Genomic DNA, 24,405 nt, shown 5'->3' on the forward strand with positions numbered 1-24,405 from the left:
CCCGTGCCTTACAGATTGCCAGGGCCTGAGGGGCCAGACACAGAGTTTGCTCAAGAGCTCTCTGATTGGCCAAACACCAGGTTTTGCAGGATGTAGGAGTTTTCTCTGGTCTCTGTGATAAAGACATTGATGCCCACCAGGCAACCCATCTCTTTCCCCACATCTACCAGCCCTAGTGCCCTTAGAAGACCATCTAATTGGTTCAGGCCAATGGGTGAAAGTGACACGTCTCCCGCTGGCCAGCCCCCTCTCCTCCTGCCTCAGAGACAGAGGAGGCTTTGTGATGCAAGGTAATAGTGTACCAGTCGGCCTGGATCCTGAGTGACTGCGTGAAGCAGAGCCCCCTGCGAGCCTACATGGAGCTTATTGCATGACGAAGAAATGAACCTCTGCCGTGTAACCTGGCAGACTCTGCAGCTATGTTTTACGGTAGCTGAGCCTAGCTAACTAAGAGGACACATTTTGGTTGACTGTGAGCTGACATGTTACATTAATAGTAAAACTCATACCTTGCACTGTATAGCTTTCCACAGTTTATTATAGAGCAGGTTCATACCTATCATCTTTTTTTGATCCTCAGAACAATTACCTTTATGGGAATTCCTGCTGCTAAGAGCTCAATGTTATTTCTTTATGTAATGACTTCTCTAAAATCCCCATTTGTACACATACCTGTTTTTCAATCAATCGCCCCCTCCCAAACCCACAATGCCCTGAGTCTTCCACTGTAGCTTCCACACTTTGTTGCACTCATTTGTTCACGCATCTGCCTCCCACACCAGGCTGGGACCCTGTCTTATGCAAGACAGAGGCTGTATCTGTTGATTTTGTGTGTTTATGTCTATTGCAGCAGGTGCTTTAATGATGGCTGAACAAAACACCAATTGTGTGAGGTGGGCAGGGCAGGCCTACTGTCCCCATTTTGAGGCATATCACGAGGTTAGGACCAGCCCAAGGTTGCACAGCTCGTAAGCGGCAGGGCCAGGAAGGAGCCCCGTCTTTCATAGCCAACAATTACGGCCTGTTGCTGCACAGGCAGGCTGGAGGATCAAATGAGATTGTGTGGCCAGGGCACTGCGGAGGTCTTCCTGCTACGTCTGCACCTCCTACTTCCAAAGTGAGCAGCTCCTGGGGAAGGGAAGCTCCTTCTGAGGGCTGGCCTTTCTGTAGCAGAGATTTGTTCTCATTGGCCAGCAGGTTCCAACAGGGGCTGTTCCTCTTCCTTGGCACAGCAGGTCTCCTAAATAGACCTCTTTTGTTGTTGCTGTTAATCCTCACCCAAGGATATTTTCCCATTGATTTTTAGAGAGAGTGAAAGGGAGGGAGAGAGGACAGAGAGACATGGATGTGAGAGAGACACATCGATTGGTTGCCTCCTGCATGCACCCTGACCAGGGCCAGGGATGAAACCTGCGACCAAGGTACATGCCCTTGACTGGAATTGAACCCAGGACCCTTCAGTCCGCAGGCCGATGTTCTATCCACTGAGCCAAACCGGCTAGGGCTGGTAGACCTCTTTCTGTCCTCCTCCAGGGAGTGGGAAGATCCCTCTCTTTGGTAAAGCTTTTGGGCACTCACACTGGACACTCCTGGCCTGGCCGGGTAGCTCGAGGTCAGCTCATAGTGCTATTTGAAGCGTGGAGGGAGCAGCCTCCCTCTCGCCTCCCAGAACCCCAGACCTTAGAACTGGAGGGCACTCAGAATTCATCTAGCCCGCACCTGCAAATGGGCTAGATGGACCTGTGTGCCCACCACAAGTGACTGGTGGCGGCTGCCATCAGTTAACAGTACCTGCCAGGGGTGGGAGAGGGGAGCGGAGCATGAATGCTGCGGGTTCGCCATCTGGGATCTCATCAGAATCCCTTTCTCCTGGTGCCCGATTTCCACTATTAGAGAGCCATTACCTCGCATTAAGACCTTGCTTCTCTGTTCATATCTCTTTAAAATGCATGTGTGTCAGAGAGGAGTACCAAGAAGATATCGAAGAATTCAATAATTGATTGCTTGGGATTGGTTGCAAACAAAAAGACCATGATCAATATCGCTAGTTCTGGAAATTGCAACACCTGGGCAATTCTTAAAAACCTTAGATTATCACTCGGCCTAGGACCGGTTTATCAGCCTGCCTTCCCAAGTGGTGGTGACTGAGAGGAAATGGAGAGCAGGCCAGTTTGGTGGAAGGCAGGCTCAGAAACTAGAGGTCGCCCCTGAGGGCGCACCCTGCAGTGGGGACACAGGGGGCCAGAGTCAGGAGGTGCTGAGCACCTGCGGGAGGCCTGAGACCAGCTCTGCCCCTTCCTCTGTTCAGAAACGCTCTCTTGTGGAGCCTGTGTCCCTGGCATTGACACCCATTCTCTGAGGGCTGTGGCTCTGTCACCCACTTCAGGGGGGTCAGTCTCGGGGAGAACCGAGGTTGCAGCTGCTACGTTTCTTCAGACCAAAAACTGATTGGGGGTCACTGGGCCGGAGTTCTGAGTGTGGTGGCTTATACGCTAACAAGTAGGACTGAAATAGTTCATAGTGTTGATCAAGAATTCTAACGAGTCCAACTGCTGTCAGTGTACTAAGTCTTTACAGAACTAGACTGTAAAGTGAAGAGCAGAAGCCAATCTTGTTTGAATTAAAATAACTTAAATGGCAAAAATAAAAAAAACCCTGGTCAGATTTATTAATTTTTCTTAAGGAGAACAGAATGGTGGGAAAGAGAAGCATTAGTAGCATGGGTAGCTGGTTTGAACCGGGTCAGCGATCACAGCCAGATTCCCTGTGTTAACATTATATCAGGTAAGAGGCACCATTCATTCGTTCATTCATTCATTCATTCATTCATTCATTCATTCATTCAACAAGCACTTATTGAGGTTTTATGATGTGCCAGCCTCTAACGATATAGGAATGAAGATTACATGGGTTCTGTCCCCATAGAACTTTGAGTTGAGTGAGCTGTACAGACCAGAAAACGAGCATTTTCAGCAGAGCTTGATGCATGTTGGGCTCTGGAGGCCTTGATTCTCCCATCTGTGGAAAGGGAACATCCCTCATTACCATGGAACTCCAGTCACTGGAGCAGCAATAGCTATCCCAAGCCATGCACTGGGTGGGTGCTGTGCGATCCTGAAGCAGAATCACCATGGGGCATGGGCTGGATACCTATTGCTATCCCTCCCTCCCTCCCTCCCTCCCTCCTTTCCTCCCTCCCTCCCTCCCTCCCTTCCTCCCTCCCTCCTTTCCTCCCTCCCTTCCTCCCTTCCTCCCTCCCTCCCTCCCTCCCTCCCTTCCTCCCTCCCTCCTTTCCTCCCTCCCTCCCTCCCTTCCTTCCTCCCTCCCTTCCTTCCTTCCTCCCTCCCTCCCTCCCTCCCTCTTTTCCTCCCTCCCTTCCTTCCTCCCTCCCTCCCTCCCTCCCTCCTTTCCTCCTTTCCTCCCTTCCTTCCTTCCTCCCTCCTTTCCTCCCTTCCTTCCTTCCTTCCTTCCTTCCTTCCTTCCTTCCTTCCTCCTTTTGTTCTTCCTTTCAAGGAGGGAATGCTATGTGCACTGTGTTACCCAAGCAGTACTGACCTCTTCTCTGACCTGCCAGCAAGCCCAGGTCAAAGCTAGAACTTGAACCCTATCTGGGCCTCTTTCTACAATGCCACACTTGCAGTTGGGGTGTTGCTTGAGAGCCAGGTGGCATTTAATGGGGAGATGGGCTGGGAAGATTGCAGAATCCTGAGGCTCCCATTGCTATCCAGTGTAGACCCGCCGGCGTGGTCAGCCCCTCCCCTCCAGGGGGCAGACTTACCCATTTTGGACTCAGGAGGCAGCAGGTGCCTGGACCTCTGAGAATGGCCCCTCCTGGAGTCTGCTTTGCAGATGTGATGGTGTCTTCCTTGTGGTGACTTGGGCTGGGGAGTAGGAGGTAGGCATGTGCCTGATGGCTTTGATGGGAGCAGTTCTGTCTGCTCTGCTAAAAGCAAACAGCATCCAGAACAGGCCTTTGGCCAGGGAGGTTGGTGGCAGCTGGCTGTCCATGGGTGTGCAGTCTGAGGGACTCCTGGAGGGCTCCCCGCCCTTCCCATTCTGGTGGACGGGGGAATCACGGGGAGGCGAATTCCATCGTGGCACAAGGAAGGACTCAATTATCCCACCCGTCTGGACCATGGAATGGGGGCCCACGGGAGAAGCAGGCACCCTGTCGTGAGTAGTGTTTCTCTGAAATTGTCTTCATTTTTACTGTTTACAACTAAAAAGTAATTATTTTATTTTATTTTTCTCAAGTGTTTAAGCAAAGGCCACCTCACAAATAGGGATTTGAATCAGGACACCTGGGCTCAAGTCCTAAGTCAGCAACTCACTGACCATGTGATCATGGACAAGTCACTCGATGCCTTGACTTTAAAGTTTTCTCATCTAAAATACGTCCACCTCAGAGGCTGTGTGGAAGGCCTAGGGAGACAGATTTATAGAAAAAGGCTTTGTAAGCTGTTGAGTGCTGTGTTCTCCTTGGCTGTTTATTATCCTTGTCCTGGAGGTTTTCTTCCAACCCCAGGAGCCTGAGGGCCCATGATGATTGAAATTCTACTATTAACAATTCATTCCTTTGGGCTAAACATTGCCCCTCCCACTGGGAGCAGCTTGGTTTCCTACTCTGGTAAAAAAAAAAAAGAGATAGGATAGCTGGAAAGCACCAGTGCATAGGGACTGTGGGGGTAAGGACGTTGTGGGTGATGGGAAAAGAAGTTCCCAGGCTTTGAAGTCAGGGTGAGGGAGGTGGACATGCAGGTAAATGTGCTCATTTGGCCAAACTTTGCTTGGGCTCTGGGAAGGCAAGTCTGCTTAGAGAGGGACACTCTGGTCCCGATTTTTTGTCCAGAGCCCCTTGTGAGCTGCCTTCTAGCCTCTGAAGACCACCGAGGAGACTGAGTTGGGCCCTTCAAGTGATGGTCCATCTCAGACAAATCTCCACCCACTATGCTGGGCTGAGCTTCTGGGGCTGAGGGCTCTCCGGGGACTCTAGGCAGCAGGAGCTGGCTCCCCACCATTTGGCAGGAGCGATCAGGGCCCCTCTCCCTGGATTCTGCCTCTGACCTTCAGTAACCTGGCAGATGGCCCGTGCCTGGGAGCTGGGGTAGATGTGGGTGCTCAGGAGAGAAGCTGTGGGTTGTTCTAGGCGGCTGGGTCTGCCAAGCATCATGCTGGCAACAGGACAACGCTGGGGCGTGGCTGGGAGGGTGCCAACACAGGAGGAGCAGTGTAGTCAGGGCCAGTAGGGAGGAGGCTGACAGTAAGCTGGGATTTCAGCCTGACAGTAGCTCCCCTAAGGGATGCTTTCCTTCTGCCCTGGGAGTTGTGAAGGGGCCAGGGGGGGCGGTGGGGCTCCACAGTTTACTTAGGTCATCTGTGACTTTAGGACAAGAGGGGTTTAGAGAAACAGCCCTTCCTAGGCCCCTACAGGATGAAACAAAGACAGTGCCCCTGAGTGTTGGGTGTGGTCTCCTCTCCTCCATGAGCTCCTGGGAGGGAGAAAGCAGTGGTGACAGATGGATGCTGGGTTTCGGGTAGAGAGGAAAGGTCGCTAGACCAAGGTGTGGGAGGACCTGCTCTGCCACTTGCTGGCTGTGTTGTGACTTTGATGGGTCTTCAAGCCTGAGTTTGTTCACTTGGAAAGGAAGGTAATTGTGCCCCGCCTTCCTCCCAGGTTTCTTGTGAGGACTCCAGACCTTGAGGAGGAGGTTGTGAAACTGTGAGGTGCAGAGCAGCTTCCATTTGCATTCCTGCCTCCTCCCCCTCTAATGGGCTACCTGGGGCTGGGGGCTGGCTCCCTGGCATGGGTGGGGCTGCAGAGAGGTCTCTGAGGCCCCTGGGGAGAGGCTAAGTAAAGCCAGATTCCCACCTCCTGTGGTGCCTACCTCTACAGAGAATGACAAAGCAGAGAACATTGACTGAAATCAATTAGAGGAATCAATGCCCTGAGTGCATTGCTCTGCAGGCATTTCTTCCCTCCTCGCCAGTCCCACCCACCTTGCCCACAGCTCTGCTCACTCTTTGGGAATCAGATGGTTTAGTTAAATCCCTGCTGGTGTCCACTCCAGCCAGGCTGGGCCTGGGGCATCTGGAGTGGTCATGGGGAGAGGGAATCAGCCTGCTATTGGGAGGGAGACAGGGGCTGGCCCAGGGCTGGGAAACACCGTGGTGAGCTGGGCACCGTGGAGCTGCGCCATGCCAGATAGGATCCTTTCGGGGCTCTGGACTTGAACTCCAAGAATTAGGCCCAACAAGGCCCACAGGACAGATGAAAAGGAATTTCAATGCTCTTGACTTCTTTACACTGCTGCTTTTCAGGGGAGGGAGAGAGTAGTTAAGGTGTTCCGAGTTGGGACATGAAAATTTATAGACTAGAGAGCCTTCACTTTGCTTATTTATTTAGCCCAGGTGGGACCCTAGATCCCAACTGCCAGAGTTCGAATTCTGATTCAGCCACTTAAAACATGACCCCAGGCAACTTAAATCACTTTTCTTGCTTCAGTTTTCTCATTTGTAAGTAGGGCTATTAATAGTGCCGACCCCATGGAGTTATTGTAAGAATTAAAGGAACATCAACATTTATCTTGCCATAAAGTTGGCCACTTTATTCTTTCCCATGACGAAGCCTGAGAGGTCTGGGCTGGTTGCTTTACCCTTGCAATCACCCTCCTCCCTGTCCTCTGCGCGGCATCTGTCGCCAGCATCTTGCTGATCCGTCTTTACAGTGCCCCTGACAACCCCCTCTTTTGTCCATGCCCAGCACCTCCTGTTTGGGGCCCTCATTGCCCTCGGCGAGACTGTTACAATCGCCTCCTAACTGGTCCCTTGTCTCCATCCTTCACAGAGTTGTCAGATCGATCTTCGTGGAACACCGTTCTTGTCATGTCACTGGCCTGCTCAAAAACCTTCAGTGGCTCCTAGGGGAGCAAGCTCGAAGCCTTCAATGTTTGTCCTCCACTGTACATCCCAATTGGACCTTCCAGACCAGGGGTGGGCAAACGTTTTGACTTGAGGGCCACAATGGGTTCTTAAACTGGACCGGAGGGCCGGAACAAAAGCATGGATGGAGCGTTTGTGTGAACTAATATAAATTCAAAGTAAACATCATTACATAAAAGGGTACGGTCTTTTTTTTTTTAGTTTTATTCATTTCAAACGGGCCGGATTCGGCCCATGGCTCTTCCAGACTCTCTCACTCCAAGCCCCTCCCACCTGTGTGCTTGGCTCCTCCCAACTCAAACCCTTCTTACCCCTGTGCACTTGCTTATGCCGCCTTCTTCCCAGACTGCCCTCCTCTGTGCTCAGCCACGCTCGCTCGACCATCCTTCCTGGTCCAGCTTAGATCCTGCCTCCCCTGCAAGTCCTCCCGAAACCCGGTGGCACTAACTCTACCTTTCACTCAGCCCCAGTGTGCCCTGCGGTTGCTCACTCTTTTCATGGGGACCTGACCCAATTCTATCGGTTCATGCTGCCATGGCAGGGCAGGAGGGTGGATTCCCCACAGCCCTGGCACGGTGCTGGGGGCAGAGAAGGGGTCGATAAGTTTGTGTTGGTTAATTGACTGGGGGAGGGCCTGGGTCAGCTGCTGTCCCTTGGCATCTCTGCTTGCCAGGTCCATGGTCCCTGACACGTCTTAGTTGGCACCTTCTTTTTTTTTACTCCTGGCTGTTGTTGTTTTTTTTTAGTCTCTGGAGCAAGGGAACCCTCAGCCTCCCTCCCTCCACCAAAGAAAGGGAAGGGATGAGATTTGCCGGGAGCAGCGCAAGTCTGGTCAGTGAGCTCTGCAGCTAATGCATGCGTGTGTGTGTAAACTGGGGCGAGGCTCAACCCTCTCTCCTTCGGCTAGTCCTTCTGCCCTCTGTCTGCTTCTCTAATGCTCTTGCCCTCCAGAGACCCCACCCCACAAAATGAGTAGGCCCGCCTAGGGAGAGGAGGGAGAGGAAGGAACTAAAGGCCCACCTGTCTGTCCTCCTTCCTGCTCCTGCTCCTGACAACTCCTGGAGCTGCGAAGGGGAAGGGCTGTCTTGGGTGGACATGAGGCTCCCCTGCTGGTGAGCTCAGGAACAGCTGGGATGGGCCCTGGCCGGTGGTTTGAAGGATGCAGTCCCGGAGTGCCTGGAAAGTGTGTCTGAAGCCTAGCGCTTTTGTTCATACCTGCTGACCCTCCTTTCTCCCGGGACTCCCTTTTGCAAGGTCTCATAGGCTTGATCCTCTACCAAGAAGTCTCTGTTTCCCTTGAACTCCCATAGCTTTTCCCTCTCTGCTTGTTGGTTGTCACTTAGGTTTTATGGCTTATCATGGATGCCCAAGTCTTCAGGATTCAGGGGAAAGAGGTGACATTTCATGAGCAGCTACCTATGAACATCTAGGTGTTTGACTAGATGCTGTGTACCGTATCTCATCTGAGCTCTACAAGGTTGGGTGTTTCTAAAATCCCCATTTTATAGCCTAGACAACTGTGCCAGCGAGATTAAGTTCACTGTGACTAGTAGGTGTTCATCTGTGTTTCTTCTGCAGATCCTGGCTGGGCGGGGCAGGGGCGCTTACAGGTACCAGATGCTGCTCAGAAAATATCTATGTGACACTTGGAATTTGCCACATCTAAGGGCAGCTCAGGTTGAGGGTTGGGGTTGGTAGAAGAAGGTAAAGTGGGAGAGGCTTGTATAGACAGGAGGAAAGACAGGGCCCAAGGTCAGAGTGCCCCAGAGTCACCATAAGATGAATGTTGGTCTGGTTGGTGTTGCCCACTGTCCTTGTGATGGCTGGGTGACACCGAGTCCCGGAAGTGCCTCAGCCAGTCACTTCCTGCTACCAGCTCCTCCCCGCCCTCCCCGCACCAGGAGGAATTAGTGGGAACCACCCCTGGGAGTCCCCTGCTGCTTTCTCAGCCCCTTCATCAGAAAGGGGTGGGAACAGGGCAGAGCTCCCAGATGTTTCAGAGGGTTTTCCTCCTGATGCCCAGCCAGGGTTAACAGTCATTTAAAAGCATTTTTGGAGGAGGGAGAGGGATGTGCTGAGCAGTACCTTTGGACTTTGGAGGCGGGCCCTTAGAAGGGGGAAGAGCTGCCTGGATTACAAAATGTGCGGGTGGAGGAGGACATCTGGGCCACCGGAGGGTCCCAGAAGTAGGGGAGGGGAGGGAGAAAGTGCATATAGGACAGGCTCCCAGCCTCTGTGATTCCTGTTGGGTTCCAGTCCTTTAGCCTACACTCTCATGGATTTTCTGAAGCCGGTTCCTTAAGACGCCTAACGTTTGGGAAGAAGCCAGGAGACCCTGTCAAATGTAAACTCATTTCCTTGAACCTGAGAGGAATGACAGGAGGGCAGCCAAACAGGGCTCCCCCCAGCTCCACCCCCCAAGCCCTCTTGGCAGGTCCAACACTAACAGGCGGGGCCCACGCCTTCAGGACACCTGTCAATGGCCCGGGGCCCAGGAGAGCGAGGGCCGACGCCCCAGGATTCGCCAGGTGAGAAGAGGCGTTCGGGGGAGCCCTGCGGCCCGAGCTTCCCAGGCTGGGGAAGCCGCGCGCCCGCCAATCCGCAAGATGGAAGTTGCTCCCTCTAGCTTTCCCGCCGGCGAAGGCTGCTGGTGTTGTGAGCGACCCCTCCCTTCACGCCCAGATCGGTTTCTAGCCCTCGCTCTTGGCTAGAGTCTTGTTCATTTAAAAACGCATCTTAAAAGGCGCCGCCAACGGCACCTGGGATCGAGCTCAGATCCGAGGTTGGGTAGGGCGGAAAGTTTACGAGGCACGGCGCGTACCCCACCACCGCACACGGGGTGCGCGCGGAGCTGCGTGAAGGAATGTGTGCGCGGAGCCGAGGGATGCAGGCAGCGCTCACCTAGCTAAGGAGGTGTCCGGCGGGAGCGTGAAATGGGGTGCCTGGCGTGCGTGGGTGTGTGCCTCCGCCGCCTCCCCCGTCTTGCCGGAACGTGTCTGCAACCTCACATCTCCTTCAGCCCTTTCCCAGCCTGACGCTTCCTTTTTGGTGTTTCTGCGCGTTTATTGTAAATTCCGTGCCTAAAACACGCCAGTAAGCCCGGCCCATCGACAGATGGATCAATCGCCCCCTTCCCGGCTGGGGGAAGGGGACCCCACTCGGAAGCGGGGAGCTGCCGGCTGCCTCGGGAGAGCTACCTACAACCCAGCCAGCCGCCACGCGCGGGCAGCGAGCCTGGCGCCGAGTCCTGCCCGGGGCGGTCTTGGGGCGCTCCCGCCGGGGTGGGGTACCGGTCCTCGCCGGATCTCTTCGGCGCGGTTCGGGCAGGATCGCCGGCCTCGGAGGCCGTAGCGAGGGCGTCTGGGCGCAGCATTTTTCTGCCCGCGCCGGGGCGGGGAGACATTGGGGAAGGGTCTCAAAGGGCTGCGACGATGGGTGTGCGAGGGGCCAGCGCGCTGCGGGCCTGCGGGGAAAGTTCTCGCGCTCCGCGTGGAGATCACACGTGTGTGCGTGCGAGGGGCTAGACCCGGCCGGCTGGCCTCGCGGGGACGCCGGCGGCTGGCGCTCTAGGGGGTCCTCCTTTTCCACGGCGCCTTCGGGGAGACGCTTGGTTTCGGTTCCCTGGCCAAGGACGCATCCGCCCGCCGAGGGTGCAGCCTCTTCCCCAGACCCAGGCCACCAAGATGGGCTTTTTCTAGCGCCCCTCCCCCAGCCCCTGGGAGGCTCGGGTGCTCTGCACTCCGCGCCCTCCAGCCTCCACTCTGCCTCCCCGCGCGTCCGGAACCCGGTGGCCGAGTGGGCGGGGCAGGAGCCCTAGGGGTTGGAGGGCGAAGCCTGCCCAGAGGGGTGGGGCGCGCGGCGGGGGGAGAAGGCTGGCGAGGAGGCTCGGGGGGTTTGCGCCGCAGCCCGGAGTCGGTCAGTTTTCGGCCGGGGCGGCAGGTCAGTCCCGGGAAGGGCGGGGGGCCGAGCTCTCCTCTCGGCCTGCGTTCCCGGCGCCACCGCCGCGCCGCCGCCGCCGCCGCAGAGTGTGGTTGCTCCGCCGCGCGCCCGCGCCCCGCGCCGCCGGCCGCCTGGGAGCCCGAGCGCCGAGCCCGGGGCGGAGGAGAGGGGCGCGGGCGCGAGAGCCGCGGCGAGGGAGCCGCGAAGGGGGAAGGGGGCGGGCGGAGGGAGGAGCGGGAGAGAGGGGGAGGGAGGGAGAGGCGAGCGAGGGAGAGCTGGGCAGAGCGAGCCAGAGCTAGAGCCCGAGAGGAGCGGGAGGGAGAGGGAGGAAGACGGACGCACGCCGAGGCTCGGGCGCCGGAATTCCATTAGAAAAAAGTGAGCCGGCCGAGGGGTAGCGGGAGAAGGTTTTTTGAAAATTTCCTTCGTCTGGAGCGAAAGAAGCGACTCGGGTCTCGCGCCCGCCAAGCTCTCGCTGGATTGCTCCCTGGCGCTTGCCCACGTCGGTGGATTGCTCTCCTCTTTGCGTTTTATTCTGACCCCCACCCTCGCCGCTGCCTTCCAACCCCCCGCTCTCCCGGCGCCTCTCGCCCACCTCCCCAGGCCCCTCCAGAGGCGCACGGGGGATCGGATCGCGGGGACCCGCGCTCCCGGGCCGGCGGAGGGACAGCAGAGCGCAGGACCGCTGTCGGCGGGGAGCAGCACCCACAGACACACCTGTGCGTTTCATTCCAGTGGGCGAGGGGCGTCGAGCGGGCCCGCCGCCTTCTTCCCCACCCCCTCCGGCCAGGGGCGAGAATCGCAGGACTCAGGATCTCCATCGGGCGGACTCGCTGGGATCTCCGCATTGGATTTGGGGCTGATTTTCACTGCTTGGCTATATTATTGTCATTTTTTTTTTAACCCAAGGGAGAAAGACAAAAACACAAAACTGTGGGATTTATTTAACATGATCTTGGCAAACGCCTTCTGCCTCTTCTTCTTTCTAGGTGAGTACCTGCGAGCGGCGGGGGCAGCGGGTCCGCGGGAACCAGGGGGCCTCGCAGGCGGCGCGGTCGGGCGCCTGCGAGCAGCCGGGGACGCGGGGGACGAGCGGGGCGCCGGGAGACTGGCGGGGCGACCGGCGGGAGAGCGCGCCGCGGAGCGAGCTAGCCAGGCGCTGCCCGCCCAGCCAGGGCCGGGCGCGAGCCGTGCTGTCTGGTTAAGAGCGGGGATTAAGAAGGAGACTTAGAACACCCAAGCCATCCCCACACGTTCGTGTTCTCTCTCTCTCTCTCTCTCTCTCTCTCTCTCTCTCTCTCTCTCTCTCTCTCTCCCCTCACTTACACAATGATGTTCTCTTTTCCCCCAAAATAATGGGTTCAAATTGCGGCAACTTAAGAAAAACACACACATAACCGCCCCCCACCCCCAACTCTTGATCTGGAAGAGAGGAGGGAGGAGAAAGGCTCAGCATGGGGAGAAAAATCCAGGGTCCCCCCTTTCCAGGCCCCCAGAATGGATTGTGGGGGAGCCCATGGGTTTCTCCAGGAGATCTTTGCTGGACTTTTTTGGGTGGGGGGCGCTGGCAGCCATCCCCCACCTGCCAGTGAACCTCTGGACGATGCACCCCGTTTCCAACACCCTGAACCCCTTCCCACAGCTCTCTCCCTGGAAGACTTTTCAAGTTTCTCCCCACCCTTTGCCCTCCCTGCTGCCCAGGCCCAGCCAGATGGGGAGGCAGGAGTGGCCGGCTGGGAGCCCTATCATTACTTTGCCTTCCTCACCCTGGGGGCCAGGGACCCTATAGCTAGCTGGTGGGAAGAAAGGGAGGGAGGCCAAAGTTTGCTTCCTTGGATGATGGAGGAGAGAGCCGTGATGAAAAAACGAGATCTGAACAAAGACCACTACTCATCCTGTAAGCCCCTTCCCCCAAGGGCAGGCAGGAGGGGCTGCCTGGTAACCCCGACCCTAGGCAGCCTCATTCCCACCCAGAATTCCCAGCCCTCACCTCCTTTTATGCTATGTGGCATCTCAGCTGCCTAAGAAGTGGGTGTAGAGAGAGCATTCTGGGAGTGGAGGTGAGGAAAAGAGGGTGTTTGCAAGTGCTGACTGGGAGTCCCAGGCAAGGCTGCTGTCCAGAGCAGGTGCTCCAGGAGGGAGCTGGTGACGTGTGTGTGTGTGTGTGTGTGTGTGTGTGTGTGTGTGTGAGAGAGAGAGAGAGAGAGAGAGAGAGAGAGAGAGACACACACACACACACATTTGCTTCAGTGTGGGTGCTATTCCTGCCACCCTGGCCAGCTGTGTGATGAACCAGGCTGGGTCATGGGTGCACCTCCTGAAGGAGGGGAGGGGGGAGGCCTGGCAGGTAGGTGCTGGTCTCAGAAAGATGTGGGTGGTGTAAGTGCCTCCTGACCAGGACAGGGGATTTCAGTGAAGATTGGCCCTGGGCCTTTTGTCCACCTGTCTTCTCCCCCTCCCCCAGCATGAGTTTCCCAGGGGGCTTGGCCCTGCTCTAGGGTGTGGCCCTCACCTTCCTGCTGCCCAAACCAGAGACTGCTTCTCTGCAGGTAGGAGGGGCTGAGGCCGGAAGCTGGGTCGGTGCTCCGGGTTCACTGAGTGCCTGCAGCCAGTCCCGGCAACCCTCTGCCAGCGGACTCTGTTTCTGAAGGGGCCATTCTAAGACCTGACCTTTCTCCACACTGGTTTGAAAAGCCAGCTTTCTGGGCCAAGAAGAAAAGAAAACTGTGTTTTGTGGAAAAGCCATTAGGTTGCTCACTGGGGCTGCACCCACCCCAGGCCCGCAGGACTCCCAGGCTAGGCACTCTGAGGTCCGGAGTGGAGGAGGGCATGTAGGACCCTCAGGCATCTCCAGGCCCAGACCCCCATGCTGCAGGCAGGCCTTTCCCAGCTGGGAGGGCTGCGGAGGTGACCGTGTTCTCATGGTGCTGGTGTGGGTGTGTGGGTATGAGGGTGTGCTGGTCAGAGATGCCCACCGTGGTGCCTGCGACCTGGGGGCTGAGTGGTGAGAGGAGGGTGAGAGGAGGGTGAGAGCCGTGAGAGCGGTGGGGCCAGCAGCCCCTTTGGTCAGAGCCAAAGTTCCTTTCCCCTGAGAAGCCCCTTTCCAATGCTGGGCAAGGGGTTAACTGAGTGACCACAGAACATTGCAGAGGTCTGGGTGAGGCCAGTCAAGAAGGAAGGGATAGGTTGGTGCTAAGGAAACTTCTGCCCTAGGGCTTCTTTCTTGGAAAGGAGTTGGTTGGAAATTCCACTTGGGGGAGAGGTTTCCCTGGAGCTTTGGTTGGGAGCACGGTGAAGCATGTTTCCAGGAGCGGGGCCTTCCGTGTGCCCCTCCCAAGGTTCCGAGTGAGGTCTGCAGGGGGGAGGCCTGGGGGCCCAGCCATCCTGCCACCCAGTGCTGGCATTCCCAGGGAGATGAGTGATGGGAAAAGCCACTTGGGGGCGGGGTCTGGTCAGAGGGCCAACTTTACATTGACAACTCCTGTCTGGCAGGTACTCAATGCAGCAGAGTGCTATAGCTCTGTGTAGCCGCGTAGTACCGCCCGCCCCCCCTCCCCGCCCCCCCGCCTCTAGAACAGCGGTTCTCAACCTGTGGGTCGCGACCCCTTTGGGGGGTTGAACGACCCTTTCACAGGAGTCACCAAAACCATCGGAAAACACATATATAATTACATAATGTTTTTGTGATTAATCACTATTTTTTTTTTCTTTTTTTTTTTTTAATATATTTTATTGATTTTTCACAGAGAGGAAGGGAGAGAGATAGAGAGAGTTAGAAACATCGATGAGAGAGAAACATCGATCAGCTGCCTCTTGCACATCCTGTGCCCGCAACCCAGGTACATGCCCCTGACCGGAATCGAACCCGGGACCTCTCAGTCCACAGGCTGACGCTCTATCCACTGAGCCAAACCGGTTTCAGCCACTATGTTTTAATTATGTTCAATTTGTAACAATGAAAATACATCCTGCATATCAGATATTTACATGCCGATTCATCACAGTAGCAAAATTACAGTTAAGAAGTAGCAACAAAAAAGATTTTATGGTGGGGGGGGGGTCACCACAACATGAGGAACTGTATTAAAGGGTCGCGGCATTAGGAAGGTTGAGAACCACTGCTCTAGAAGCTCTCCCACACCTCTTTTCTGGACGGATCCGAGTTTCCTCTTGATCTAGAACTTGGGCAGGCCACCAGGGTACCTTCTGACCTTTATTTTCCTGGAATTCTTGGCCCTGAGTTGCCATGATTTCCTTCTCTGGCTGGGATTCATTGCTTCGGGGGCTCATGCCGTCAACTAGAGGAGTCAGGGACAGGTGGCAGTCGGGTAGTTTGGCGAAAGGACGCACCTGGCCTCTGCTGAGCATCTCCCACCTGGTCCCACGTGCTCGCTGGCAGGATGGGGAAGCCCTTGCTTGGACACAGAGCCAGGATTCTGTAAGGATCTAGACCTCACGCACAGGGCAGGCAGGGTAAGTGTCCTTATTGCCCCAATCCCCTGGGCCTGTGTCCTGATCAGCAAGCCTGTGAAGGCGCCCCTTTCTCAGTCCACTTCAGATACAGTCAAGGTGGGAGGGGAAGAACCTGCTGTGACGCAGGGTTGACGATCAAAGTCAGTGGAAGGCCAAGGGCTGGGTTGGTCTTAAGGCTCCAGCTGGCTGGCTGGCTGGCTAGGTGGGGCAGCAGGTGCAAGTGAGGCTGGGTCAGCTCAGCTGCTCCTGGGTGGCCCAGATGCACCGAGTCCTGCTCAGGGATCTAGGAATTTGCTGAAGCCGGGAAATAAAGCAGATGCCCCACTATCCAGCCAACACTCCATGCTGGTTTCTTCTCTGGTCTGTCTCAGCCTGGCCACAGCCTTCAGCTCTCCCTGTCCTGAGGCAGAAGTGTGGTCTGTGGGCGGAGGAAATGTCTGTCACTCTTGCCCTAGAGGCCTTCTCCACTGCAGGCCCACCCTCTGCTCCTCTTCCGTGGCTGGTGGGTAGGCCTGGGTCTCTCTAGGAGTGGGTTCCTCTCCCTTCTGGCTCTGTCGGGAGGAACCGGCTCTCAGTGCAGCGCTCTGCCTCTAGGTGGCGCTGTCTCCCTGCGGTAGCTGCCCCCTGAGCAGGGCTTCTGGGGGAAGGAGTGAGACCTGGCAGTAGAGATGGGGGATTCTTCGGATATTGAGGAGGGGACTTCTGGCCTAGGATCATTTTATGTCTCATGGCCGGATGGAGTGGAGGAAGACTCCCAGATCACGACTTGGATCTTGGAAAAGGCTGTCTTGGCTCTGGGCCACGTTACGGGCTTTTTCTGGAGCAGGATCTGGAGTGAGGGGCTTGGAGAGGACAGGGAGACCAGCAGGATGTCTGTGATAGATGGAACCATGTTAGGAGCTTGGTTTTGAAGGTCCCTGCCCTTCACCTCTGAATCTTCTTCCCTGACGCCCTCTCTCCCAAGGGCTGTGGGTGTGGACCCTCTGGGCTGTGGACAGAAGCACAGCCTCAGCTTCCTGCCTGTTCACTTTTGGAGAAGCCGGGCTCCATGTGTGAGACGAGGGCCGAGGAGGGACACACTTCCCCTTTTGCAATTGGCTGATCATTTGGGTTTTGGAAAGAAAGGAAAGACAGGGGGAGAGGGTTTCAGAGGAGGGTGGGAGGAGAGAAAAAGAAATAGGAGAGAGAGTGAGAGAGGAAATGATTTGTGTCGAGCATTTTTTGGGAGGGGCTGGGGTGTAGATTGTCCTGAGGAGGCACCATTTCGGGTCTTGGCAGCTGTGAAGTGGCCTGGGTGAGTGGAGGCTGGGCCGGGAAGGGGTAGCTCTTTCCTCGGACGTACCTCAGAGCACAGGATCAGGACTGTCTCCCATTCTCTTTCTCTCTTTCTTTCTAAAATGCTTTTTTTTTCTTTTTTTTTAATTTTCCATTACAGAACTCAGAATGAATAGGCTAGGGGTCCAAGAAGCCTTTTCAGCCTGTGTGTGACCTTCAGTTGTCATCGCCCTTCTCTGGGCCTCAGTTTCCCCAGGGCAAAATCTGGGGGCTGCACGCTGTGGTGTCAGAGGTCCTAACAGGCTATGAAAGTTAAATTGCTTTCTGCTGCTTACACGGCATAATCAGTGCTGTGGTGGGCCTCTGGCTGGAACTGAAGCTGACAGGAGGCTTGAGGGTTATGAATGTGATCCCCTCTGCTCACCCCAGCCGGCCCTGCAGCCCCAGCTCTCTGCTGAGGCTCTTACATGGGCCTTCTGGCATGGGCCTTGCTCGAGGGCCTTCTGGCTGGCCCAGTGCTGAGGGTGACAGGGTGGAGGCAGCTGAGGATCTGATAGAGCCAGGGCAGAGGGCAGCTGCTTTCTCCGTGGGGTTTGAGGAGGAAGGTTGGTGTCTTAGGACCAGCAGCCCGTCCTCTGACCTGCTCTGTTGGGAGGTGGCACTGAGTCGGCCTTGATGTGCTCCGGAGGAAATCGGTGTGATTTCCAGAGGGTCCTGACCGACCCTCAGCCCTGCATCTTGTGTGGGAGACTGTGGTGGCCTCACTCATGCTTGTCTTCCCTCCCCACCACCCAGACGAGACCCTCCGCTCTTTGGCCAGCCCTTCCTCCCTGCAGGGCCCCGAGCTGCACGGCTGGCGCCCCCCAGTGGACTGTGTCCGGGCCAATGAGCTGTGTGCCGCTGAATCCAACTGCAGCTCCCGCTACCGCACGCTTCGGCAGTGCCTGGCCGGCAGGGACCGCAACACCATGCTGGCCAACAAGGAGTGCCAGGCGGCCCTGGAGGTCCTGCAGGAGAGCCCGCTGTATGACTGCCGCTGCAAGCGGGGCATGAAGAAGGAGCTGCAGTGCCTGCAGATCTACTGGAGCATCCACCTGGGGCTGACCGAGGGTAAGCCGGGGGGTGGCGGTGGTGGTGCAGGGTGTGGGGGCCCAGGTTCAGGGGCAGGAGGGGTAGTGGAGTGAACTGGCCAGCTCCTTCGCCCTCCTCGCTGGGGGAAACAAGAACCCAGAAGTAGCCTCCTGGCTGGGAGGCAGCTGAGGAGGAGGGAAGGCAGGGTGGTGGGAGGAGAACAAGGCTGGAGCAGGGGTGAAGGGGCGGGAAACACACCAGGGACAGAAGGGCCTATGACCGTGTGAAGGGGTCACAAGAAAAGGTGAGGTAAGAGTCCCAGGCGATGGAGAAGTGAGAACAGGATAGAGAGACGGACCGGGACCGGCCCTGTGCTTGCAGAGCTGAGCTGCCAGCACACCAGCTCCTGCCACTCCCGCTGCCTGGACACCCAGTGCGGGCTGCCCCTTCCCGCTCTTCCTGCTCCAGGAGGCCCATCTTCAGTGGCTCCTGACCCCGTGGCTGGCCTAGGCACCTTCTGCAGGGCTTGGAGCAGTGTGATGGCAGCAGGTCCATATTCCTCAGTAGGCCTGCCCCCAAGTCCCCAGGTAGAACTGTAAACTCCCCCCGCTTCCCCACCCCGCCAAAGACTACCTCCCCCATGTCCTCCGCCTGCAGAGTGAAGTAAGGCGGATTTGCATATATTGTAGGAGGGTGGCCACCTGGGTCAGACCTTCATTTATTAATTCAACAACTGTTTACTGAGAGTTTACCACCTGGTACGTGTTGTGGAAAGAGTAGGGAACAAGCCTCTGCCTTCGTGGAGCTCATAGTCGGGGGGTGCAGACAAGAGAGGGCTTTCTGTCATTTGGGGGTGTGAGTGCTGTGGGAAGCACTGGGCGCTGTGGGAGCACCGAGGAGGGGCAGCTAACCCCTTGTCACAAAATCTTGAGAGCCTTCCTGGAGGAGGCAGCCTCGCAGCTGAGACTAAAGAGTGAGCTGCAGTTACAGAATGAAGAGCCGTGGGGAGGGCGTGGGAGGTGCAGGGAGGGCTGGGCAAAGGCGGCGTGGGAGGGAGCGGAACCGCTTACGAACCCACAGGTGACAGTAGGCAGAGGGGCCGCGGGAAGTGGGTGGGGTGAGGAGAGGTGGAGGGCACCGTTCTTCTGGGCGGCAGGGCGCCTGGGCAGTTTTGGTGAGACGATCCTTGCGCTCCGCTTCGGGGACGCTCATGTGTTTTCATGAAGAGCGCAGACTGAGGGACTGGAAGGCGCCGTGTGACACAGGCCCGGGATCATGGTGGCCGAACGAGGACAGGGCAGGAAAGGAGGAGCTAAGAGCTGTTCAGGAGGTAGAACCCACAGGGGTTGGTGAAGGGAGCGAAGAGTCAAGGAGGCCGCCCAGTTTCTGTCTTGGGAGACTGGGGGGTCCGGTGGCAAGAAGCAGCAAAGGTGTTGAGTGGGGGGAGGGCAGGAAGATGATGAGTATTTGGGGGCAGGTGCCTCTCCTTGGCCATGCCCTGCGGACAGCTAGGTGTGCAGGGCCAGAGCTCAGGTGGCAGGGATTTTGGAATCGCCATCAGCCTGTAAGTAGGAACCGGGCAAGGGAGTGGGTGCCATCTCCATGGGAGGACCAGCAGCATGTAAAGATGTGCAGGGAGGGAGGGGGCCGGCGATGGTGACGGAGGAGGAGGCTGGGGGAGAGCGAGGGGCAGCAGAAGACCAGGGAGAGCTTAGGAGTGCGCCAGTCTCCAGCCCTTTAGGTCCAGCAGAAGAGGGTGGGACAGGGCCCTGGGGCCCTGGGGTAAACTTCTTAGGTGGCTGCTGGGAGCAGAAGCCTGGTTAGGGGGTGAGTGGGAGCTGGGGGGTTACAGACGATGTATGTGGACAGCAGCTCCTAGAATCTTGGTGTGAAGAGGAGAGAAGAACAAAGGATGACATATTTTTTAAGAAGCAAGAAGGCTGGGCAGTTTAAATTCTAAGGCAGGACAGTGTGATGGAGATGCTGAGGTGAAGGGGAGAGGGGTGCTCTGTGGAAAGTGCCTGGGAGAGGGGAGGGGCGGGTCCAGGGCCTGGGAGGGGTTAGGTTAGCCTTAGGTCAGAGGAGCAATCCTACCTCCAGGTGCTGGAGGGAAGGAGGAAACAGATCAGGTGTGGAGGCCAGATAGCGAGGGGTTCCTGACCAGTGGCCAAGATAGTTCAACCCTGCCCCGAATATAGCAGTAAGCTGTGCATATAATTATCAATAGCACCTCCATTAATAACAGAGTGATTCCTCGTGAATCAGGTGGCCATTCCTCCCATTTCTAGCAGCCTCGAGTTCTAGAACTAGAAGTGGGGCCCATGCACTGAGACCGGAGCTGCCTGTGCCCCAGGCTGACTCTAGTGCACAGAAGACGAAGGTCCCTGATTCAGTGAGCTGGGTCCTTTAGTTTCCTGTTTTATTTCCAGCAGCCTTCCATTTCAACCCCAGGCAGACTGGCAGCAGGTCGGGTGGGGGCTGCAGAATGCACGGGGGAGGGGACAGAATTGCCAGCAGAAGAGCCAGGTGGGCTGCCTGAGACCTTCCCAATGAGGGGCTCCCTTTGGGGACTTCTGATTGGAGCTGGGCCCCGAGGTGTCTGGAGGTAACAGTAAGCATTCCGTATGTTTATGCTGCGGACTGCCCTGTGGTCTGCCAGGTCCTTTTGACCCAGAAATGTCTGGCTGGAGACAGCTCGCTTCCAAATCTTGAGCTGCTGTTGGTTTATTTACTCAACGAACATCTGTTAAGCCCCTACTGTGTGCTTCAGAGGGTGATAGGAGCCACAATCAGTCCCTATGCCTGGTCCCTATACCAGCCAGCCAGCATAAGGGCTGGGAGACCCTTCCCCTGGGCCCACTCTAGAAAAGCAGACCCCATGCTTATCTCATTCCTCAGGACCCAGCCCCCTCCAGCACTCCCCTCCCCCAGGATTCTACAATCTCCTACCCCTGGGTCTTGGGGCTCAGAGGTAGTTTCTGCTAAGAGCTGAGCATGGGAAGCCTGGAGGCCTTTTAAGGGCAGGTACTGTTCCTGTGAGTTAGAGGATCTATGTGACAGTTTATTATTCATGGTGTGGGGGAAGTGGTCCCCTGAGCACCTCCTCCCTGTTCCTAATAACATTGAGTAACCTGGCCTGGTCCCTGGGGTGGGTGGGTGGATGGGGAGAGGAGAGGCCTGTGCAGGTCTGGACTTTGGTTCTTGTCTTCTCTTTGGCCCCAGCTGGGGGTGAGAGTTCCCTGGGGGTCCCTCCTACTCCCTCTGCCTGAGGCTCAGGTCCTCAGCCAGCGGTGGTGGCAGGAATGTGGCCTCTACTGAGCTCCTAGAGCGGGGGTGGGGAACCTTTTTCCTGCCAAGGGCCATTTGGGTATTTATAACATCATTCGCAGGCCATGCAAAATTATCAGCTTACAAATTAGCCTGCTATATTTGGTTGAATATTTAATCAACTCATCCCTAATGCCTTGTGAGTTGGTTGAATGTTTAAAACCAGGGCCAGACCAAATGGTTTCTTGGGTCTTTATACGGCCCCTATGCCAGACGTTCCCCACCCCTGTCTAGAGAGTTCCAACTGCAAGGGATATTCAGCCCCACAACCATTTTGGTGGGGAAGCTGATGTGCAGGGAGGAGAGGTGGTACCGAGGGCACACAGCAAGCTAGAGGAGGGGCAGGCCTGACTCCTTATCCAGCCGCTTTCCAGTGCCCTGGGCAGGTCCTGTGGGCTGGGCCCGCCCTCCCTTCCACCACCATCGCCATCACCGCCACCAACGCTGGTATTTACCGGGCGGAACTGTTGCTGTTGGACGTCTTGCCCTTTTCAAAGGTGACAGTGAAGTTCAGGGCTACCCTGGTCCTTCAGACGCGAGCAGCAGAGACCTCTCCCAGGTCCTCCCAGGTCGTGCACACAGAGGCGCAACCAGCCCCCTTTTCTGGAGTCTGCAGCATAGCAGACCGAATGTGCTGATTTGGCTTCGGTCTGGCTGACAGGGATGCTCAAGTAGCCAGGCCTTGGGTTTCCACCGGTGAATTCTGTTGCCCTGAGAAGAATGGACTCCTCCCAGCCAGTCCTGGGAATAGGCCTTCCCCCCCCCCCCCACCCTCCCAGCCAGTCATCTGGCTGAGCTGTGCCCAGGTGTGGCGTTGCACCCCATGCAGCAGTGAAGGACAGGCCCTGCTCTGGGGGAGCAGGCCAGCTGGCGGGAGACGGATCTGTTTACGAACAGCTTGGTTTCAATAACACTTTATTTTTGGGGACAGCATTCATAATGATTAAATACTTGGACCCCGTCACCAACTGCTTGGGTTTGAAGTTTGACTCTGCCACTTACCAGCTGTGTGGCCTTGGGCAAGTTACTTAACAGCTCTGTGCCCCGGTTCCTTATCAGTAAAATAGGGAGACCGATGGTGCCTACCCCATAGATAAATTTAAGAGGACTAAATGAGTTAGTACATCCACTTCCAGTAGGATTGTCATGTGGAAAGCACAGGATAACATTAACGTCATTTTTATTACCAAATACTTCCTAAGCTCTTACGTTATTTGGCCCCAACAACTAGCACTGGCTGGCAACCCTCCCCCAGGGAGTTTCTCCAGGGCTGGTGGGTAGAGTGGAGGCCCCAGGGGGAAGGTGGGGCTGGAGACAGGCCTGAAGGGACAAGTAACGTTTGGGTGTTGCAGGGCCTGAGGGGTGCTCCCATGAGGTAAAGTGAAGGGTGGGGCCATTTCTCTAGGGTGTATGCACTTCCTGTGTTGTCTGTGGTGGGCCCCCTTTTCTGGAGTCTGCAGTACAGCAGACAGGAGGCTTTGTTCCGTACCAGCAGGGGCTGGTTACGCCTCTAGGGTGACCTCATGGGCTGGCTGACCAAGCCCCTCACCGAGGATTCCCCGTCTGGATGGCAGGGACCTTCCTGCAGGAGGCCCCCATGGATGCTGCCCACATGGGGCCCCCTTAGGAAGGAGGAGCCTGTCCATAGCCCAGGGCCCTGGGTGGGTGGGAGCTCACGGCGTGAGGCTGTGGGTCATCACTATCTCCCTGGCTCTCCACTCACATGAACAGCCCGAGTGACTATTCATTGATTTCTTCTCATGGGAACATCTCAAGAGGATATTTCCTTCCCGTCAAGGCGGTGGCAGAGGGGGCAGGAGTCTGATGACGTGGTAGGGGGTCTCTAGGGCAGCCCTGTGCCACTGATCTCCTGTCACTCCCTTGCCTTGCCTTTCGCTGAGCTTCTAACGCACCCGAAGGTCTGAGAAGCCAGCAGGTGGTGGGCAGATATGTAGGGAGTCGAGGAGGGGGTCAGGCCAAGAGGAGCTGGGGTCAGGCCTCCATTCATCAGGCCTTGGGCCCTCCAGCCAGATTCTCCCGGTGTCATGGTGGGAAGCAGAGGTGCGATGGGAGAGGACGCTGGTGGGTGGGCTGGGAGATGGCAGGCCAGCTGCTGCCGCGAGGAGCTGTGTGAGGGCAGGCAGGTTGCTTCACCTCTCTGGGCCACCTCCACGCCCTGCCTTGTGAAATGAGGGCGTCGTACTGAATGGTGGGACCTGGCCTTCCCCAGGCTGTCATGGTTCCACCTCCCCAGGCCTTCTTTCCAGAGCATTCAGCAGTCCTTAGAGGAGGGCACGTCATGCCGGGACATGAGAGAGAGTTAGGCAGCCTGACCTGCTCTGGGGGACGTCTACTCCAGCTGGAGGAGATAACTGGTGTCTGTGACACTCCAACTCTTCACTCATGACCTCCCCTTCGCTTTCAAAGGGGCCCCTGGGCCTGACGATGTTCTCTTTTCCAGGGGAGGAGTTTTACGAGGCCTCGCCCTACGAGCAGGTGACCTCCCGCCTCTCCGACATCTTCAGGCTCGCGTCCATCTTCTCAGGTAAGTGGGCTGGTGCTGGGGCCTCCCGGTTCTCGTCTGGTCCCGGTGCGGCAGGTGGCGCCCTGGGCTGGCTCAGGGTCCTGGCCTGTAGCGCCAGCAAACCCCTGACCGGCTCTGAGCATCAGATAGATCCTCATCTGTAAAAGGAGGCAGCACGCCCGCCCCAGGCTCTGCATGGAGAAAAGGGGTTATGGGAACTGCCTTGCTCGAGCTGGCCAGGCAGCAGGCCTCTGATATGAAACCTGCTGTCACTCTCCTCTTCGTCACCTGTCTTGCCCGATGTGTCCCTCTTGCAGGTCCCCTGTTCTTCTGTTCTAGTTGTTCAAGCTCTTTGTGCCTCAGTCTCCTCAGCTGTGCAGTGGGGAGCATACTACCTTGGAGATGGCTGCGAGGTCTGAAGGAGCCAGTGGTTGTTAAGGGCTCAGCGTGCTGCTGGGTGAGCCTTCAGGAAGTGTGGGCTGTGGTTGTTGGTGTTCATGTCACTGCTGTCCATTCTGCTGTGGGTTCCCTACCCCCCCCCCCCCCTGCCACCCAGGGCTCCGCTCCTTGCACCCCACTGAGGGGCTTCTGAGGAAGGGCTCTGAGCCCCAGGGCAGGAGAAGGACCAGGTTAAACTCCAGCTTTGGTCCTTTCTTCCTGACCTTGTTGTTCCTTCTGCCATTTGGGGGCCCAGTGGGCCCAGGGCAGTCTGCCCCTGCTTGGGCACTGGGGGGTGGCTTCCGGTCTTGGAACTGCTCTGTGGGGCTGGGGTGAGCTCTCCTGGAGTCACCTGGTGCTAGAAGGTGGCAGGGTGGGCTGGTTCCCTGGGATCCTGTGCCCGGGCCCCTGTTTTCCAG

At 56.7% G+C, this 24,405-nt stretch overlaps 1 protein-coding gene across 1 annotated transcript in view; it reads left to right on the top strand.

Moving 5' to 3' along the window:
- Window positions 1-11,115: 11,115 nt before the first annotated feature.
- GFRA2 (GDNF family receptor alpha 2) overlaps window positions 11,116-24,405 on the top strand; it is an 85,419-nt gene continuing 72,129 nt past the window's right edge. Inside the window, exons 1-3 of the mRNA XM_081093070.1 lie at window positions 11,116-11,867; window positions 17,422-17,736; window positions 23,486-23,569. Coding sequence (XP_080949196.1) covers window positions 11,828-11,867; window positions 17,422-17,736; window positions 23,486-23,569 — 439 coding nt within the window. The 5' untranslated portion in view covers window positions 11,116-11,827. The remainder of the gene's footprint in view (window positions 11,868-17,421; window positions 17,737-23,485; window positions 23,570-24,405) is intronic.

Source organism: Myotis nattereri (assembly GCF_964212035.1).
Source record: "Myotis nattereri genome assembly, chromosome: 5".
NCBI lineage: Eukaryota > Metazoa > Chordata > Mammalia > Chiroptera > Vespertilionidae > Myotis > Myotis nattereri.